Here is an 18,903-nt window from a genome sequence, read left to right as displayed (position 1 = left end):
ATTTAACCCGGGGTGGGGGCCTGTTTGCACCATGTCAGGGGGCAGGGGACAGGGAGATGGACAGCAACCCAAAATAGTGAACCACTTACAACTGTAACTTCAGGGACACCTAAAACCCTCCTCTTTTTCATCTTATCTCTAGTATCTGAAGTTTTGCCAACAGACTTATTTTTGGGGGGACTAAATTATCGCCTAGTTTAGGATGTAAATCCTTCCTGGAGAAAAACCTTGAAATATTATCCATGTCCTCACCTTAGTATTAACTAGTTAAGTCAGAGATAAAAGGGGAAGACTTGTGGGATTTTCAAAGGTCCAGGAAAGACACTCAAAATATGTTCCCTTCCAACTTCCTTTGTTGATGTTCTGCGTCTCTTAACTAAGTCGTGTGGCTGTTATTTCATAGTTGGAATCCAGGTAGAGTGGCAAATGGCCTTTCAAGGGGGATGCAGTCCATGGGCCACTTCAATCGTTTTCCATGACCACCACCCTCATAGACTCTCTCCTTCTTTAAATGCTTCCCCTCTTGGTTGTGGGGACTGAGTCAGAGCTTTCCTCTCCTATGAATGTTCCTTTTCAAGCTTCCTCTGCCCTCGCCTGTTCTCTAACCAGGGCTTGTTACGTTTCCATCCTTAACTCCCTCCCCTTCCTCTCATCTATGTCCATGGCTTCAAATACTCTGTGAGGGGCTGTATGCTTTATTTACCACTATATTCCCAGAACACTGTGTGGTAAGAAATAGATGCTCAGTAAATTTGTTGAGTGGATGAATGAATGAATGAATGAATGAACGCATCCCAAGTCTATATCTCTGCCTAGGGGTCTCCTGGGACCACCACCATCACCACTACCACCATCATCATCATCACTGCAAGACTCGCATCTGGTTGGTGTTCCAATAACTTATTGGCCAAAAGAATGCTGCACAGGTTCCCAAGGCTCCTAATCCCACAGTTTTAGCATTAAAACATTCCTCCTGGACAAGGAGTATATCTTGTTCACAAAATTAAATCGGTGTTTTGTTTTTTCATTTGTTTTGGTTATTTTTTCATTTTGTTGTTGCTGTTGTTGTTAAAGTCTGGTCTCGAGGGGAGCAGTAATATGGAAGTGTGATGCACCTCTATCATCAGTCAACATTTTCTCAGCTGGGGCCTGAACTAGTGCTGGACATAAAGAGGACTAAGTCACGATCCGTTCCCTAGAGGTGCTCAAAACTGGAGGGAGAGTAGGGACTTGGAGCCCCAGGAAGCTGTAGTAGTGAGTGGTGGGAGCACAGGCCCGGGTTCTGCGGGGCTTGAGCTTTGGTTCTGCCACTGACAACTGACCACTGAGTGGCAGGCCCCGGGGCCTCTGTGAAAGGAGAGTGGAAGACCAGACTTCCACAAGCATCGTGGGTGTCCAACGGTCTCTGTCCTTCAGAGACCCAGGTTTCTAAGATGGGGATCTTTGAGGAGTAAGGGATGCTGCGGGGTGCACTGGCTACCTCCTTGCTCCCCCAGGGTTCTTGGAGCCCACTGATCTGAATCCGGCCGCCTCTGGGGAGGGGCAGCCACAGGCGGAGCCGGGCAGCTGGGAGGAGCCAAGCGCCTGGGAGGCGGGGCGGAGGCCCGGGGGCCAGAGAGCGAGCCGAGGCGCCGAGCGGAGGTGTGACCCTGCCTTTGCAGGAAAGGGACTCAGGCCGGCCGTGCGCTCTGGCTTCGCAGCTTCCGCGCGCCCCTATGGGGTCCCCGGGCCCGGGCGCGCCCTCGCCGGCGCTCTGCCTGCTGCTGGCCTGCGTCTGGCTGCCCCGGGGTGAGCCGGCGGCCGGTTCCTGCGGGTTCAGTCTCTCGGTGCCAGGGCAGTGGGCTGGAGGGGGCCGGGGGTAGGGGGGTAGGGGAACGGTGAGGGGGAGGTTCTAGACAGGGAGGAAAAGGAGGTTTGCGGGGAGGGCAGGGGAGAGGGGAGAGGGGCGCCAAGGAAAAAGAGGCCAGCGACAGCCAGGAGAAGGGGTCCCAAGCTAGGCAGGATGGAAGGCACCCAGGGTGGCGAGCTGGAGGGAACAGGGGCACAGAGTAGGGGGAGAGCGGGAGACCTTTGTTGGAGAGGTCACCAGAGAGGGAAACGGATTGAAATCTGTAGGGAGAGAGAATGGGGGGAGGAAGATGCATCCTAGAAGATGCAGGACAGGAGGTGGGAGACCCAAGAAAGGGAGGCCTGGCTTGACTGGAAAGCAATCCCCCTTCCCAGGCTTAGCACCCACACCCCAGGGCAACGCAGAGCTGCAGTCTGAGCCAGCCCAGGATCCCAGGTGAGTAGGTGCAAGCTTGTGGCTGCCCCACCCATGACTCCCACCTTTAGTTCTGGTGTGGGTGACCCCAGCGTTTTAGCACAGAGGGTGGGCTGCCCTTGGGGGTGGTGGGGAGGCATGGCTCATTCTTATTCCCTCACTCACCTTAGGCTTGTTTCTCATCTAGCCACAGACAGCAGGAGGTGTCCCTTGCCATAAAGGATGCTACAACAGTGATGGGAAGCCAGGTAAGAGGAGGCCTGGGGAAGGGGGGCTTCACTGGGCAGGGGCTTTTTTCTGTCTGGGACAGGGGCTGACAGGGAGCTCTATAGGTTGCAGGAAGGTTGTCTCTGCAGTTATTTGGAAGGGGACAGTGTCCCTAGTATATGTCTGAAGTATGCAAATTCATGATACACTTCTACTGCCACTTACCTAATCTCTTGGGACCCTGCCTGTAGTTGGTTCAGTTTGTTTTTGTTTTATTTCATTTGGGGAGGAGGGCACTAAGATGCAATCTGGACATAGCTGAACTCTCCCCGCCCTGGGGTGAAAGCACAAAGGTGAGGGTTTAGGCGAGTGGAGTTCCCTCTTACTGGCCTGACCTGGGAAGGTATGAAACCGGTTAGATGCCCCACTCCATACCTTGAGCAGTGCTCCAGCTAGTGTGCCTTGAGAGGGAAAGACAAGAACTGGGCCACTCGGTGGGGTTTGTGAGGACGAGCTCACATTGTGTGGATGGGAAGGAGAACCGCAAACTATTAATCTTTGAGTCTGTACCGTTGCCCTCCCACCCTCCTGGCATTCTCCCTTCTTTCAGGAGAGGTAATAGTTTATTTTCTCACTTTGCCAAATTTCTTTGGTCTCTGGGTCAAGTGACTCATGTTCTCTTTCCAATCCTGTCCTGTACTTGTCTTTTCTACAACCATAGACATGTTATAAATCTGGCCTGCCCACAGCTAGATCCCCAGAGCATCTAGAACCTCAACTCATGCACCTTGGCCCTAGGGATCAGCCGCCAGTGGGGACTATCACCTGTAATAGAAAACAATGTGCTCCCAAACACCTGCCCTTTGGAAATAGGTATGAAGACCCCAAGGCAGGAAGAGGACATGCTTATTCTGTAAGGGGTGGATTATCCAGGCTATTTATTTTTTGTTTGCCCACTTAGCCAGGCCACAAGTTTTAGAATCACACTCAGATGTAGTTTGAATTGAAAGATAATATTGTTATTCTTTTTTAAAAATTAATTAATTTGAGAGACAAGGTGAGGGAGGGGCAGAGGGAGAGAGAGGCAGACAGCCCAAAGTGGGGCTCGATCTCACAACCCTGAGATCATGATCTGAGCCAAAATCAAGAGTCAGATGCTTAACGGACTGAGCCACCTAGGCACCCTCTTATTCTTTTTCTATGTGATGAAATCAAGGTAGGTGGGTGACCTGCTGGGGCCCCCAGGAAGCAAGTGAAATGAGGACTTCTGGTGGAGCCAGCTTGCTGCCTCACAAGATAAACGCCCCCCAGGACTCCAGGAATCCCTGAGTTTTAGTGGAGAAAATAATCCTTACCCAAGCACCTCATTCCCCTAGCAGGCTTCCTTCCTCACTGGATTTTAGAGTAGGCCTCTCTCCCTTTACCTGCGGGAAGCATCTGGACCAGACAACCCCAGTGGTTTTCTCACGTTACTCCTCAGAGCAAATAAGGGGTTGGAGTGGCCTTCCTTTAAAGCCACTGGAGTGGGTGTGGGGAAATGAGGTCATTAGCTAGAAAGTGAACCTGGGGATCCTTCAAGGGATTCTGCCTTGAATAACCTCAGCGGTGAGGGTGGGTGTCCCAGACCAGCAGCCAATTGACCTTCATTTCAGAGCTGCCACATTCCTATAAAGCACAGCCGTTGTCCAGAGAATCCATGGTATGGGCCAGGGTGGGAGGGTAAAAGCAATGTTATTTACCTCAATTTAACTGAAAGTTAGCATTCCCTTTAATTATGACTATAGGCTACAGACCACAATACAGCAGGAGCAGTGTCTATGACTGTCACCAGTAGAAATCACAGACACAGTGATAGCACCTTACACTTGTCATTTCCATATCTCATTTATACTCACTGCTTCAAAACTCTGGCAGTGATAAGACTTGCTGCTAGATCTTCTATTTAATGTAGTCGAAATATTACAAAGCCACACATTTTTATAAAATAAAATATAAAAGCCACACATTTTTATAAAACATTTTCATGACTATATTGCAATATAATCCATGTCTTTTGTCATCCTGTGTTTTATATATTTACCAACATTATTCTTAGAATGGGTCGATAGGCTTCACTAGATTGTCAGAGAGGTTCTTGGCATCAAAATGTCTAAGAACTTCTGAACTATACTGAAGACAAATCATTTGAGCAGGATTTAAAGATTTCTCCAGAAAACAGCTTTGGCTCTGCAACCCTATCTTGCCCTCATTAACGCTGATCTCAGAAGCCACATCTGAGGTGGGGGTGAGGAGTGGAGAGACACAAAGACACAAAAAGGTTTCATTAAGAGCTCTTTGGGGCCTACGGGATGTGAGGTGATCGTTTTTCCCATGGTCTCTGAGGCCCCGTGAGATCGATTACCACCAGGGTGGGCAGCCCGACTCCTGGGCTCAGGCTGGGTGTGCAGGGTAAGGAGAGCCGGGGAGGACCCAGGAACCAGGGGCCAAAGGGGGACAAGAACACTGAAACCTGGCCCAGGAGGGGCCGATGACTTCCCATGGGTCAGTAGGACAGTGCAAAGGGGGGCGGTGACTGCCCAGGCTTGAGTGGAGAGACTGGCAAAGACCCCTGGAGGTTGGGCTCCAGGGACCAAGGGTTCTGGGTACTCTCCATGTTCCAAGTCCTTTGCCTGAGGCTGGGGATTCAGCCCGAGGCTGTGGAGATGACAGAGAGGAAGGAGGACACGTGAGACAGAGAAGCACAGTGTGTCGGTGCCTTGTTGGCCCTGTGAACATGCACACGGACGGGCTCCCTGAGGGCAGAGACTTTGTCCCCTTCACACGGGGAAGCTGTACACAGGAGGGGGCTGAGGCTCTGAGAGGGGAGTTGCTTACTGGGACCCCAGTCCCAGTGGTATGAGCCACCTCAGACTAGGGTCCCCAGAGCCCAGGCATCCAAGTCAGCTAGCTCCGTGCTGACTGACCACCCTGGATGTTCAGAACAGTTCCAATTTCAGACGGTTTCTATCCAGAGAGTCCACGTGGTGGGATTTCTGGTCTGGAAGATAGGATTTCTCGGCTCGCTTTGCCTGTGTCCTCCTCAGATTTATGGTATCAGGGAGAGTCCTGGCGTGGAGCCGAGTTCTGAGGACTGTGGGTGGTGACCCGTGAGGAAGGTTGGGGTAGGCGATGGCATGAGATGTTCCCCAGCCTTGGGGCGAGGGGCTGCCTTTGTTTCTTAGGTCTGCCTCGTGTGGTTTCCGAAGTATTTGTTCTCCCGACAAGGGGGTTTTGTGTTGGGTTTTGTGAGGGCATGAAAGTGTACTAGAGAGGGAAGGAGGCAGGGAGGCTGGGGGATATGGGAGCACGGAGGGGAGGGAATGTGTTCAGGCCACCGAGATGCCACTCTGGAGGGTTAAAAACCAGCCTTCACTCCTCTAGGGCAGGTCTGAAAATGCTCCCGGACCTCTCAGAGGTGGGCCTGGGGAGGGAGAGTGGCTGGAGGACTGAGGGGTGGGGGGCCTCCCTCCTCTGGGCGATGGACAGGAAGGGCCACGACCTTTAGGAAGTCCTTCCCTGACCGTGTTCTCTTCCTTCTGTCTTTAAAAGGAGGCTGAAGTCCTGGACTCCTTGGCCATGTCTTCCTGGGAAAGGCGGCTCCACCGGGCCAAATGTGCACCATCTTGTAAGTGGCCCCCCTCCCTGTGGCCCATGGCAGGCCAGGCTTCCCTCAGGGCCTCCTGTGATCTCTCTGCCCTGCAAAGGGTCTCTTCCCACCTTCCCCAGCTCCAGCCTCCAATTCTGCTTTCCTGTCTCCTGCCTGGCTGAGGAGGGCTTCCTCTCCAGTGTCCTGTTCTTATGACCATGGCCCCATGGCTTTTCCCTCTCACACTTTCTGATGCCAGTGTGATTGGGCTCCCTTGCTTAGTGGTTGTTTCCCCCTCTTCTTCACCCTGTGTCCGTGGCCTCTCCCCTTACCCTTTGCTGTGTCTGTGGCCCCTTCTCTTGTGCCATGGTTCCTTCCCTCACCATACTCCGCTTCACTTTGTCTTCTCATGCTCTGTGGCCTTTCTGTCTCCCGTATTCCAAACATGAGGCATCTCCCCCTTCCCTGGGTCATGCTTAAGCCTCTTCCCCTGAGCTTAGGGAACAGTGAGGAAGAGAGGTACCTGGAGATCTCTGAGCAATCTCCCCACTCACCCTACGTGCTCTATATTCAGTCTGCCTGCCTTGTGTGGCAGCCACGAACTTTCAGTGCAGGGAGCTGAAGGCCCAGGTGGGGCTGGCCTGGGGGGCACTCGAGGCATACTGAGGACAGGTACTCTGAGCCCCCACGCTGCCTGCCTGTCAGGGAGGGAGCCAGGCAGCCAGGTCTGAGGCACCCTGCCCATGCCCCCACTAGGGCTAGCTCCTGAGAAATGTTGGGGCTACCTGTGGGTGGGGATCTGAGTTCCATGTAGCTCTGGAAGGGCTGAGTCTGGTGCCCTGGCATGAGGGAGGGAGGTGCTGTATCACTGGGTCCTGCCCATCTTGGCTCAGTGGGGAGGTGCCTTCTGTGTCTCCCCTGCAGACTTGTTCTCCTGCTTCAACGGGGGCGAATGTGTGTACCCAGCCTTCTGTGACTGCAGACGCTTTAATGCCACTGGGCCACGCTGCCAGATGGGTGAGTCTGAGCTCTATCCCACCCCGGGGGTGGGCTGTGGGTACAGGGAAGGCTTGTGAGCCTAAGGCCTGGGAGACCCAGGCTGGGGAGGGGGCACAGGTCAGGGGCCCTGCTAGGAGCTGGCTTGGTGCCCACAGCAGCTGCATGGACAGGCTCTCTTTCCTCTGGCACAGTGTATAACGCCGGCCCTGAGCGGGACAACATCTGCCGGGCTTGGGGACAGCACCATGTGGAGACATTTGACGGTCTCTACTACTACCTCTCTGGGAAGGGCAGCTACACCCTGGTGGGACAGCATGAGCCTGAGGGCCAGACTTTCTCAGTCCAGGTGAGGCCTTTCCTGCCCTGCCTCTCTAGGAAGGTTCCACTAGGCTCTGGAGGTCATCCTGGCCAGGGCTTTGCTGGTCACAGTTAGAGAGTCTACACCTGGGAGGAGCTGGGGGCTCCATGGTTCCCTCTCACCCACTCACTCCTGGTTGCCCCTGGCCAGTTACCGATTTAGTCACTCATCATTAAGTATTACGTACATACTTGTTCTCTCCCTGGCACAAGGCTTGGCGGTGGCCTTGTGGACAGTAACACAGATGTAGTCTCTGTCCTTGTGGCACTTACAGACTAATGGGGGAAACAGACATCAAATCGAATGAATCAAGTGCACCTGAGCGCACTTCAGAGGAGAAATGCCAAATGTTAGAAAAGCATGTGATGGAAACCTAACCTTGCTTATTGGGAAGGAGATGATCAGGGAAGACTTCCGAGAGGAAGTGACATTTGAGTTGAGATCTGAAGAATGAATTGGAGTTAGCCAAGTGGAGGGTCACAGGTCTGAAGGCTGGACATGAGAACATTCCAGGTAAAGGGAATTTGGGTGCTGAAGACCTGAGATAACAAAGAGCACTGTGCCTCTGAGGAAATGATAGAGGTCCTGGACGACTCCGTTCAGGGTTACCTCTTCTAAGAAGCCCTCCTGGATGCGCAGACCTCCTAAGCTGGCTCAGGGGCTCTTCTCTGTGTAACCAAATTTCTGCATTGGTGCATTGTCAGTGCATTTCTCTTACAAAGGTCTGTTTCCAGGTTGGTCTTCTCTACCATATAGAAGCTTTCCAGGCAGGGACCGTGTCTTTTCATTCGGTGTTCCCAGGACCCAGATTAGCGCTCAGAAAACGTTTGTCCTGTATATGAACACATGTGTGAGACTGTCAGGTGGATCTGATTTCCATGCTTACCCCATGTGTGGAGTGGGGTGTCTGCTTCAGGCACTGGTCGGTACACCTCCGTCCAGAGAAAAGTCAGCGTGGGAGCCGGCTCTGCTGAGGAGCACCTTGGTTAGGGCAGAGTTAGGGCCAGAGGCTTGGGAGTTTGGGGAGATCCTCATGGTCACTGTCATCCCTCTGCCAGCAGGCATGCCCCTCTGTCTCCAGCACAGCCCTGCCGCGGGGCCGCCCTAGGGGCCATGCCTGGATGGCATGCCCTCTCTGCCTCGGCGTATCACACATCAGAGTTTTTTTATGACTGTCATTTTGTGACAGATACAATTACTTAGACTAACGGGGTGCAACGCATTCATGGATTCTGAAATAAACTTAATGAGTTAGAACTAGCAACCCTGCCAAAAGAAAGAAAGAAGGGGGGAGGAAGGGAGGGAAGGTGCGAGGGAGGGAGGGAGGAAGAAAGAAAAGAGGAAAAACCCCAAAGAGAATAGAATATATAATGTGGATGCATCACACATTAATAGGGGTAAATACTATTTTGTAAAATTTTTGTTTTGTTTATATATGTATATATTTATGTTTCTTACTGTGGGTCATGATCCAAAGCTTGACAAGTTTAGAGTGTGGGGTGGCTTTCACAAGACCCACTTTCAGCTGGAGTGACCCCAGCCTGCTTAGACACATTGAATGGTAATCTAGTGGAAGGGTTTCTACACCAGGAAGAAAAACATTTCAGGCTTTTCTCTAAGCCTCAGTTCTCCTCCCTCTCTTGGGTCTCAGAGCTTTGAGGTATGGGTTCCATCTGAGGAGGGGGCAGAGGAGATGTGCATGTGACAGGCGGCACAGGAGTGACACAGGTCACACGTGCTTGTGTGTGCAAGGAAGGCCTAGACCGCACCTGTCCGGGTCATGGTTAGTGTGTGCACTGTGGGTGCCCAGTGAATATATGAGAGGGGTGTGTGTGTGTCTATGTGTGTGTGTGTGTGTTCTGTGTGTCAGACGGTGTGAGTGAAGATGTTGGCTTTTAATCTGATGGGATAACCTGGGTTGCAAAAAAAAAAAAAAAATACAAAAATAGGGAGACAGCACCATGTACTGGAAAGAGCCCTGAAATTTAGCCTGGAGTCCTGGGTTGGAATCCTGGCAGCGTGCGTGTGTTGACCTTCATCACTTCACTTCTCTGAGTATCATCTGCCTCCTCCGGGAAATGCAGATAATTGGAGCTCTGTCCTCCTGCGGGGTTGTGGGGACTGGGAGACATCACAGAGGAAGGGTGCTTGGCACGCAGAAGGTAGGTGATGAGCATTAAGCAGAAGCTCCATGGGGTGTCACTGGCCTCTAAACCCCCTCAATCAGGTGCACAACGACCCGCAGTGCGGCTCTTCCCCCTACACCTGCTCCAGGTCCGTCAGCCTCTTCTTTGCGGGTGAGCAGGAGATCCGTCTGGCCAAGGAGGTCACCCTCGGAGGCGTGAGGTAACTATGACACCAGCTCTGAGCTCTCCTGCCCCCCGGCACTGGTGGTGAGGGATGGTGAGCATCTTCCTTCTATAGCCTAAAGAAAACTGTTTTCTGGGGGCAAACCGAAGAGTTTCCACCATCACGGCAGGAACATACTGGCTGGCCAGCAGGGTTTCCCATCAGCTGGGTTTGTGGAACGATGAGTCCCTCGAGATTTTCTGAGACTCTGAGGGCCCTGTGCGTTTCCAGGCAGTGGGTATTCATGCCAACAGCAGAATTTTTGAGATAGAGTATAGCACGGAAAGCATGCTTAGTTTTTTTCTTTCACAATTTCGAGGGAACCTTCTTGAGTGGATCATACACAGTTCAAGCCTCCTCAGAGGAGACCTTGAACTCATTGTCACCTTTTCTGATTGCAAAGGGTCATTTCAATGTCACTTACCTTGTTGGGACATCTGGCAGCAGAGGAATGAGGACTCTGCCCCCATACCACATGGCCCAGACTGTGGTTCTTCTGAAGTCTTTCTTGTGTCTTGTCTTCACTGTCCTTTCCCTCCCTTGCTGTCTGCTGTCCCTTCATGCTGCTGCTGGGTTGGGGGAAGGAGTCTTCCTGCAAGGACCCTTCTCTTGGCCTCATTTCCTGCTTCCGATCTGGAAACTGGGTAACCACACTTTCTGGGGCTGAGGGTAACATTGAAAGCCCAGGGGCTTTTCCTGTGAAGAAAAGACTGGTATATGGATCTTCGGGTTCCAGTTTTGGCTGGTTAGACCCTGTTTTTGTTTTTCTTTCCTGACTTTGAAGTGGATTAAAAGTTGCCAGATTCCATACTGGCTAGGAGAGCCTATCCCAGTAAAACTGGGAATGTGGTCGGGATGGCTATGGGCCTGCATCCTTTCTTCCTCTCCTGGTTTTCTTTATCCCTCAGCTTTTTTCTTTTCCTACCCCTTTCTTGCTTGCCACCAAAAAAAACAAACCACGTAAATGTCTGTTTATACCATTTCTCCCATCCAGGAGAAATGAGCTGACAGCTTCAGATACTCTAAGATTTATCCTGCTGGGGAAATTGCAATTTTATTATTTTTTAAATTTTTTTTTAAATTTTTATTTATTTATGATAGGAACACAGTGAGAGAGAGAGGCAGAGACACAGGCAGAGGGAGAAGCAGGCTCCATGCACCGGGAGCCTGACGTGGGATTCGATCCCGGATCTCCAGGATCGCGCCCTGGGCCAAAGGCAGGCGCCAAACCGCTGCGCCACCCAGGGATCCCTTTTTTAAATTTTTTAAAAGAGATTTATTTATGAGAGACATACAGAGACGCAGAAACACAGGCAGAGGGAGAAGCAGGCTTCTTGCAGGGAGCCTGATACAGGACTTGATCTCAGGACCCTGGGATCATGACCTGAGCCAAAGGCAGACGCTCCACTCAGCGGAGCCACCCAGGTGCCCCGGAAATTGCAATTTTAAAAGCAAGTTTTAAACTCTGAAGACAAAAGAATCCCTCTCTAATGGTGGACTTCAGATACCCAGAAAGTCAGGGGGAGGGAAAGCGGGGGCCTTAGATCCCATGCTACCGGTGGCATGTGGATGAGGCAAGTGCTGGGTACATGATGGGTCCTGCGGGTAGGGGACATGGCAGGTCCTTTGGTGAAGGGACTGGATGAGTGTAGGTGGTGTAAACGACCTGAAGCTCTGGGCTGCACCCTGCAGGGTCCAACTGCCCCATGTGATGGGGAACGTGCGTCTGCAGCGGCTCGCTGGCTACGTCCTTGTGCGGCATCAGTCAGCTTTCACACTGGCCTGGGATGGTGCTTCTGCTGTCTACATCAAGATGAGCCCGGAGTTCCTGGGCTGGACTCATGGGCTGTGTGGGAACAACAATGCCGACCCCCAGGATGATCTGGTGACCAGCTATGGTGAGGTGCAGGGCAAGTGGCCTCTGTGGGGTGTGGGTAGAGGTGGGGGATGGGTCAGGCTGGGAGGGTGGGAGAGACCTTGGGTGGAACCCTGGGATCATGGTACTAAAGACCCTTTGGGATGCCTGGGGCCCCTTCCTACAAAGTGTGTGGCCTCAGGCATGTTCTTAACCCCTCAACCTCAGTTTTTTTGTCTGTAAAATGGTCGTAATGAGAACTCCTACTACGGTTGTGTGAGGATCTAAAGGGCACTTTGCTGGGTGGGATTGATCCTGTAAGATGAGTATGTGTCAGTGGTAGGGAGCAGAAGGCCAGAGAGAACCAGGAAGAGAAAAGGCTCCATGGGACCTGAAAATACCTAAGGAGGAGTGGTAAAGTAAGAGTGAAGCATGCAGGGCCAAATCATGGCGACTCTGGCTGGAAGGAGTGAAGTGACACCTTTGAGCACCCACAACATACTGAACACTTAACATACAGTCTTTGCAGTAATCTCATGGTGGGGGGGGGTGGAGTTATTTGCCCTATTTCACATATGGGAGAACTGAGGTTCAGAGAAATACAGGAGCTTGTCCATGCTCACATACTAGTGGTCTCTGGATTGCATGGTGTTGCCTCCGCCAGTTTGGAGCAGTAGGGAGCTACTACAGGTTCTCGAGCATTCTTGCCTATTATCACCAGCTTTTTCAGGAGAGTGGCTCCGTTGGGAAATGCAGACTGAATGTGAGCTGGGAGGCTGGATTCTTCGACTCCTTGCCCACCTTTGGCATCTCTCAGGCTCCACTTGTCCTCCCTTACTTAGAGCCTTCCACGGCCCCCTCCCCGCCATCCACCTGTGGTCATCCACCTGTGGTCATGCTAGTTCTGCCCTCCAGGGAAGCTGACGGACGATGTGGCGGAGTTTGTGCACAGCTGGCAGGAGCAGGCCCCCAACCAGCCTCCGAGGCCTACAACTTCCTCCCTGCCTCGCCCACCGTGTCTGCAGCAGAGCGCGGGAACCATGCAGGTCTGGCCTCAGGCAGAGTGCCTCCCCCCACCGCTCCTAGTGTCTGTCCACCTCCTAGAAAAAGTCTGTGCACCACCCCTTTTCTCCCCATCTTTCTCCTTCTCTCTCTTGAGCTTAAATTGGGGTTCGGCGTGGGGGCTGGTGAAGTCAGAGGGCTGTGAGTGGCTTTGCAGCCCCCAGCTCTGTCTTGTGGCCCTTTGCCCAGGGTGTGTACGACCGGTGCGAGGCACTGCTGAGGCCCCCCTTTGATGCCTGCCACGCCTACGTCAGCCCTCTGCCCTTCACAGCCAGCTGCACCAGTGATCTCTGCCAGTGAGTAGCCAGCCAGGCGTGGAGCTGCCGCTGGGCTGTGGGGAGACCTGTCCCGGTGCTGCGGGGGTGGCGGGGAGGGGGCTCAGCACGTGGGCCACGGGGGCTGCTAATCCCAGGCCCTGACAGATATGCTTCCCAAAGCCGGAAATTCTTATCTGCATAGGTGGACAGGGCTTCCCTATTCTCTGAAGCCCAGAAATAGGGACTGACGCCCTCAGGGTCACACAAGTCAATGGCAATGGTGGGACTAGAACCCAGGTGTCCTGCCTCCATCTGTATACAGATACCTTCCCAGTCTCTCCTTCCTAGCTGTATGACAAGGAGGGGTGCCCTGCGCCCTGGAAGTGTCTAGAGGGTGTGGGAGGGCAGGTGGCGGAGTGGGCTCTGGCAGGACGCTTGGTTTCCCTGCACAGGTCAGTGGGCGACGAAGCCACCTGGTGCCGGGCGCTGGCGGAGTATGCCCGAGCGTGCGCCCAGGCAGGGCGGCCCCTGCAGGACTGGAGGACCCAGCTCCAGCAGTGTGGTGGGTGCATCCTGCTGGTGGGCAGGGACGGGTTCAGACAAGCTCTGGCTTGGGGCTGTGGGTGGCACCCTCGGGCTCAGCTCAATGTCCTGTCCTGCTTAGGCCCATAGTTGTTGGCGCTGTAAGGCCCCATCCTCGTGTGACCGAGGAGCAAACAGGCTCAGAGTGGAGGGACTGGCCTGCGGCCACAGAGCAGGCTAAGCGTGGTTCTCCGAGCCTCCCAGGCTCTCGCCTACTTTCTGGTCACCCAGGGTTCCCACTGGGACTAGGGGAACAGGAAGATCACAGCCGTGACTCCCCCGACCCCAAGGCCTGGAATAGGGGTTGGGTCTGTCCTGGCAGAGCTGGGGCCCAACTGCCCCCTTCCCCGTGCCCCCCCCCCCAGCTGTGCACTGCAAGGAGGTGGCCTTTACCTACAATGAGTGCATCGCCTGCTGCCCCGCCTCCTGCCAGTCCCGGGCATCCTGTGTGGACAGCGAGATCGCCTGTGTGGACGGCTGCTACTGCCCCGACGGTACGCCAGGGGCAGAGCGGGTGCCTGGCCGTGTCCTTCTGGGCTGGCACGGAGGAGCGTGATCAGGGGCCCCGAGGGTGCCTATCTGCGCAGTGAGGGGAGAAGGAACACACAACTCGGGAGGGAATAAATGAATGACTGGCTTCAGGGAGGTGGGGGTGGGGGTGGCACTGCGGCTCTTGAGAAGTTCATCAGGGTGTTTGATGTCATTGGGACTGAGCTTTTTAAGGTGTGTAGATGAGGATGAGTCATTCATTCATTCATTCATCATTCATTTCTTCATTGATCATGTATGAATTTGCTTAAACACTCATCCACGTTTTTTAGGGGGATATAAATTTGCAGCATATCTGTAGTGTGCAGGCCATGGCTAGGCAGGGATTGAGATAAAAATAGAGATACAGTCATGGACTCTAGGGGTCACAATCTGGTTGCAGTGATGTTTATTTATGGCTCCCGTCTAAGGCATAAAGCAGTTAGGACCCACTCAGGGGTTCAGACAAGAAGAGACATAGGAATTCAGTGAGGGGAGAGATTGTCAGGGAAGGCTTCCTGGAAGAGGTGGTACCTAAGCTGGTTCTAGATGCAGTGACAGGCTTTTGAGAGGTGGAGAAGACAAGTTGGTCAGTATGCAGGTTGTTTGGGGTGGGCAGTTCTCGGAGCAAAGGTCTGGAGGTAAGATGATTTGTCTAGAGATCTGGCCTGAGCCAAGGATTTATGCAGGAGGCTTGAAAGTGGGCTCAGTGGTGAAAGCTGGGATGAGGGATCTTATGGCCCTGGGGAGCCATAAACAGTCTGTGAACAGGAATGGAGGTGAGTTAAGTGGGCCTTTGCTGTCACCCTAGGGCTGATCTTTGAGGACGGGGACTGCGTGGCACCAGCTGAGTGTCCCTGTGAGTTCCATGGGACCCTGTACCCGACTGGCTCTGTGGTGAAAGAAGACTGCAACGCCTGGTCTGTGTCCACAGCTGGGGGGTGGGGCAGTGGTGATTTCCAGGGTTTTCCAACAGGGCTGCCCATCTGGGGTCTGGGAGCCCTGGTGACATGGGGGCACTCACTCAGCATCTTTAAGTCTCAGGAGATCTCAGATCTAACCCTTGGAGGTGGAGGTCTCTACCACCCACTTTAGAGATGGGAAGACTGAGGGCTGGGTCAGCAGCTCTGTGGACCCTGCAGTCCTCCAGCATCTCCCCTAGGCCTGGAGAAGTGAGCCCTGCCTCCTCGGTCTCTGTTTCAGCACATGCACTGCAGGCAAGTGGGTGTGCAGCACATCTGTCTGCCCAGGTATGTCTGACTCTACTCCCTTCCTCCAGTCTCACAGCTATGGGGGCAGGGAAGTTCTGGGGGCCAGGCCTGCAGTTCCCAGCTTGACCCACTTTGATTCCTCAGAGCCACTTTGCCTGGGTAAGGGATTGTTCCAGCCCCTGTCAGGGAGGCCTTTAGTGGGGGCAGATCTAAGGACCTTCCTGAGCTTGGGGGCCTTGCACTGAGACTGGCCTCCTGGCAGGGGGAGATGCCCAGGGCAGGGCTGTATCTCCCTTCAGGTAGGCTGGTGGGGGCAGGGCTGCTTCTCCCCAGCGACCAGAGTGTCAAAAAGGGCGGGGGGCCAGGGCTCCAAACACTGCCCGAACTCCTGAGGACAGGGTGCTGTCCCTTCCTCATGCTCGGGGCCCGCAGGGCAGAGGCAGTCCCCGTGGGGCAGCTCCCGTATGTCAGCCACCTTTCTCTGCCCCTCAGCCGAGTGTTCAGTGACCGGTGACATCCATTTCACGACCTTTGACGGCCGGCGGTACACCTTCCCTGCCACGTGTCAGTACATCCTGGCCAAGAGCCGCTCCTCGGGCACCTTCACAGTGACGCTGCAGAATGCCCCTTGTGGCCTGGTAAGGGCTGGGCACCCTCAGGCCCACTCCAGCCAGCCGCTTCTGCTCTCTGCCTCCTCAGGAGGCTGAGGGACTCCGGGCAGGGTCCCAGGGCTTCCACGGCCCACTCATCCTGATGTCTATTCTTTCTGGGCAGAGCCAGGGGATAGGAGACTAGGTTCTGTCTCTAGAACATCTGCTAGCTGAGAGGCACTTCCCCTTTTCTGGGCCTGTTTTTTTGTTGTTGTTGTTGTTGTTGTTTTTGTTTTTTAATCTCTAAAATGGGTCTAATTCAATTTAACCTTATCTGCTTCCTTGGATTGTACCTTCAACATCCCTATATTTATTTGCTCACTCATTTATTCAGTCAGCAAATACTGAACATCTGTTTGTGCCGGAAGCTATGTTGGGTCTCGGAGACTGGGATGGATTAGATCTGGCTCTGCCCTCCTGGGCCTTGCAGTTTGGTAGGTGAGGCAGAGAAGTACCCCCATAATCCACTATGTTATAGGAATTGTGACAACATGGGTATGACAGGGTAGGTCCCCGTGGAGGAGCTTTTCCTTGTTGTTGTTCTAGAGGTCAGGTGGGAGGAGGGGTGATCTGGAAAGACTTCCTAGAGGAGGCGACCCCTGAGCTGTGTCGGCCACTTATGAACGTAACTGAGAAAATGGCCAACTCACATATCTGAGGTAGTTGTGAGTTTGTCTGTCTCTCCATGACTGCATTTTCCCTGAGCCGACCATACAGAGTTGACCCTATAAGCCTTGGTCTGGGCTACACTCAGCTCCTTCCTGCTCAGTAGAGCAGGGGTTCACACCCCTAGTCCAGGCAGCCACCCCCGACCCCCCCTGCCTTGTCCTCCCCCACTGAGGTCAGGTGTGAGCAGACATCACTTAGAGGTTCCCTCCCTGGCCCTGGGGACCCAGGCTGGGCTGTGGACAAGGGAGACGGCTGTGCTTTCTTCCTTTTGAGGCCTGAGTGATCCCCTCCTCTTTCTCTGCCAGAGAATGGCCTGGATCTGCCCTTGGCTGCTCTCTGAATTAGAACACTTGTCCTCAAAAGCCTGGGGGCTCCCATGACATCCTGAGGGAGGCAAAAGAAAAGGCAAGCAGACAGACACCGCCCAGTGTAACTCCTTCCCATTTACAAAGTTCTAGAGTCTTAGAATACCTGGGGCCATGAGACCCTGGAGGTCCCTTACCAACCCTCTCTACCACATTCTAGATGGTGGCCAGCCAGCCTTGGCCTGAGGTAACCTGCTTCACTGCTCAACAGTGCCTCTTGATAGCACTTTCCTTTTACCATGAGCCAGGTCTCCTCCTTGTGACTTCATCCATGCTGATGAACAGTAAGCTAGTCTTCTGCTGGCTCTGTGCAGGGCACAGTGAGGATTACACGGATGAGTCAAACCCTGGTCCTAGCCACCAGGAGCTTGCAGCCTGATGAGGGAGTCATTCATGTCCTCAGGACAGGTGCTTCATGGTGAGATACAAGAGCAGTGCTATCAGAGGGGAGTTCTGTGGAGGAAGAAATATTCCTACAGGTCAGAAGAAAGGATCAGGGAAAGCCTCATGGCAGAGGTGGCATTTGAGCTGAATGACCTAAAGTGGGCCTAAAAAGATAAATAGAAATAAGATATATATGTTTGAGGATGGGGAGAAAGGGCAATCCAGGAGGATTAGATCATATGAAAGAAAGCAATGAGGTTGGAATGTTCTAGAAAACATTAAGGCCGATGCAGAAGGACTTGGCAACTGGCTGGTAAAGTGGGCAGGGTGTGTGGGAGACAAGGAGGAAGAGTCAAAGATGAAGCCATGACTTCAGTCCTGGGTGAACACAAGGGGGTAGGGTGAGGATGTTAATAAAAAGGATGATGATGATAAAGTATTTGCACAGTACTTTTTACTTTGACTAATCACTTTTGCATGGGACCTCTAGTTTAAGGCTCAAAATACCCCATGTAGTAATCATTATTATTCTCTCCACTTAAAATATGATAAGACATGCCTATAGAGGCTTGGGGTGTTCCTGATAAGCCCCAGCCAGCCGGAGGGGGAGCTGAGCCAGACCCAAGGCTGGAAGTCCGGAAAGCCTGTCACAGCCTCTTTATACACCCACCCCAATATCTAGGTAGTGTTTACAGCCTTTGAAATATTTTTCAAGTAGACCTTTCTCATAGCAGTTTTAGATTTTATAGAAAAAATGCAAAGATAGTACATAAGAGTTCCCATAAACCCCACACCTAATTTGTACTATCATTAACATTATACATTAGTATGGTACATTTGTTACACATAATGAACCAATGTTGGTACATTAACTAAAATCTGCACTTTACTCATATTTCCTTATTTTTTTTTAGCCTAATATCTTTTTTCTCCATTCCAATATACCACATTACATTTCGTCATCATGTCTCCTAGGCTCTTCTGGCTGTTGCAGTTTCTTTTTTCTTTTCTTTAGTGTGTATGTGGTTTTTTGTTGGTTTTGTTTTTTTGAGAGAGGGAGAAGAGAGAATCGTAAGCAGGCTCCATGCCCAGTGCGGAGCCTCACTCGGGGCTTGATCTCACCACCCAGAGATCATGACCTGAGCTGAAATCAAGAGTCAGATACTTAACCAGCTGAGCTACCCAGGAACCCCCTTGTTACAGTTTCTAAGACTTTATGATCTTGAAAGTTCTGAGTGCTGGTCAGATATTTTGTAGAATGCCCCTCTACTGGAATTTGTGTGATTTATGAAATTTTGGGAGGAAGATAAGAGGTAAATTGCTATTTTCATCACATCTTATCAAGGGTACATATACCAACATGGTTTATCACTGTTGAGGTTGACCTTGGTCATCGGGCTGAGGTAGTGTTTGTCACATTCTCCATGTAGAGTTAGCCCTCTTTTCTCCCCTTGCCATACTGTTCTCTTTGGAAGGAAGTCTCTATGCTCTGCCCACACTTGGCAAATGGAAAATTATGCTCCCTCTGCTTGAAGGCAG

At 52.6% G+C, this 18,903-nt stretch overlaps 1 protein-coding gene across 1 annotated transcript in view; it reads left to right on the top strand.

The window, feature by feature from the left end:
• The first annotated feature begins 1,566 nt into the window (after positions 1-1,566).
• Positions 1,567-18,903, top strand: part of OTOG (otogelin) — an 89,215-nt gene continuing 71,878 nt past the window's right edge. Inside the window, exons 1-15 of the mRNA XM_072725470.1 lie at positions 1,567-1,788; positions 2,224-2,284; positions 2,451-2,511; positions 6,059-6,134; positions 7,020-7,112; positions 7,286-7,440; positions 9,680-9,798; positions 11,494-11,699; positions 12,572-12,702; positions 12,908-13,014; positions 13,428-13,537; positions 13,923-14,051; positions 14,897-15,005; positions 15,289-15,335; positions 15,789-15,934. Coding sequence (XP_072581571.1) covers positions 1,716-1,788; positions 2,224-2,284; positions 2,451-2,511; positions 6,059-6,134; positions 7,020-7,112; positions 7,286-7,440; positions 9,680-9,798; positions 11,494-11,699; positions 12,572-12,702; positions 12,908-13,014; positions 13,428-13,537; positions 13,923-14,051; positions 14,897-15,005; positions 15,289-15,335; positions 15,789-15,934 — 1,623 coding nt within the window. The 5' untranslated portion in view covers positions 1,567-1,715. The remainder of the gene's footprint in view (positions 1,789-2,223; positions 2,285-2,450; positions 2,512-6,058; positions 6,135-7,019; positions 7,113-7,285; positions 7,441-9,679; positions 9,799-11,493; positions 11,700-12,571; positions 12,703-12,907; positions 13,015-13,427; positions 13,538-13,922; positions 14,052-14,896; positions 15,006-15,288; positions 15,336-15,788; positions 15,935-18,903) is intronic.

Source organism: Vulpes vulpes, chromosome 11 (genome assembly GCF_048418805.1).
Source record: "Vulpes vulpes isolate BD-2025 chromosome 11, VulVul3, whole genome shotgun sequence".
In the NCBI taxonomy this organism is placed as follows: Eukaryota; Metazoa; Chordata; class Mammalia; order Carnivora; family Canidae; genus Vulpes; species Vulpes vulpes.
The sequence above is the reverse complement of the archived record's forward strand: the minus strand, read 5'-3'. Positions and strand labels throughout refer to the sequence as shown.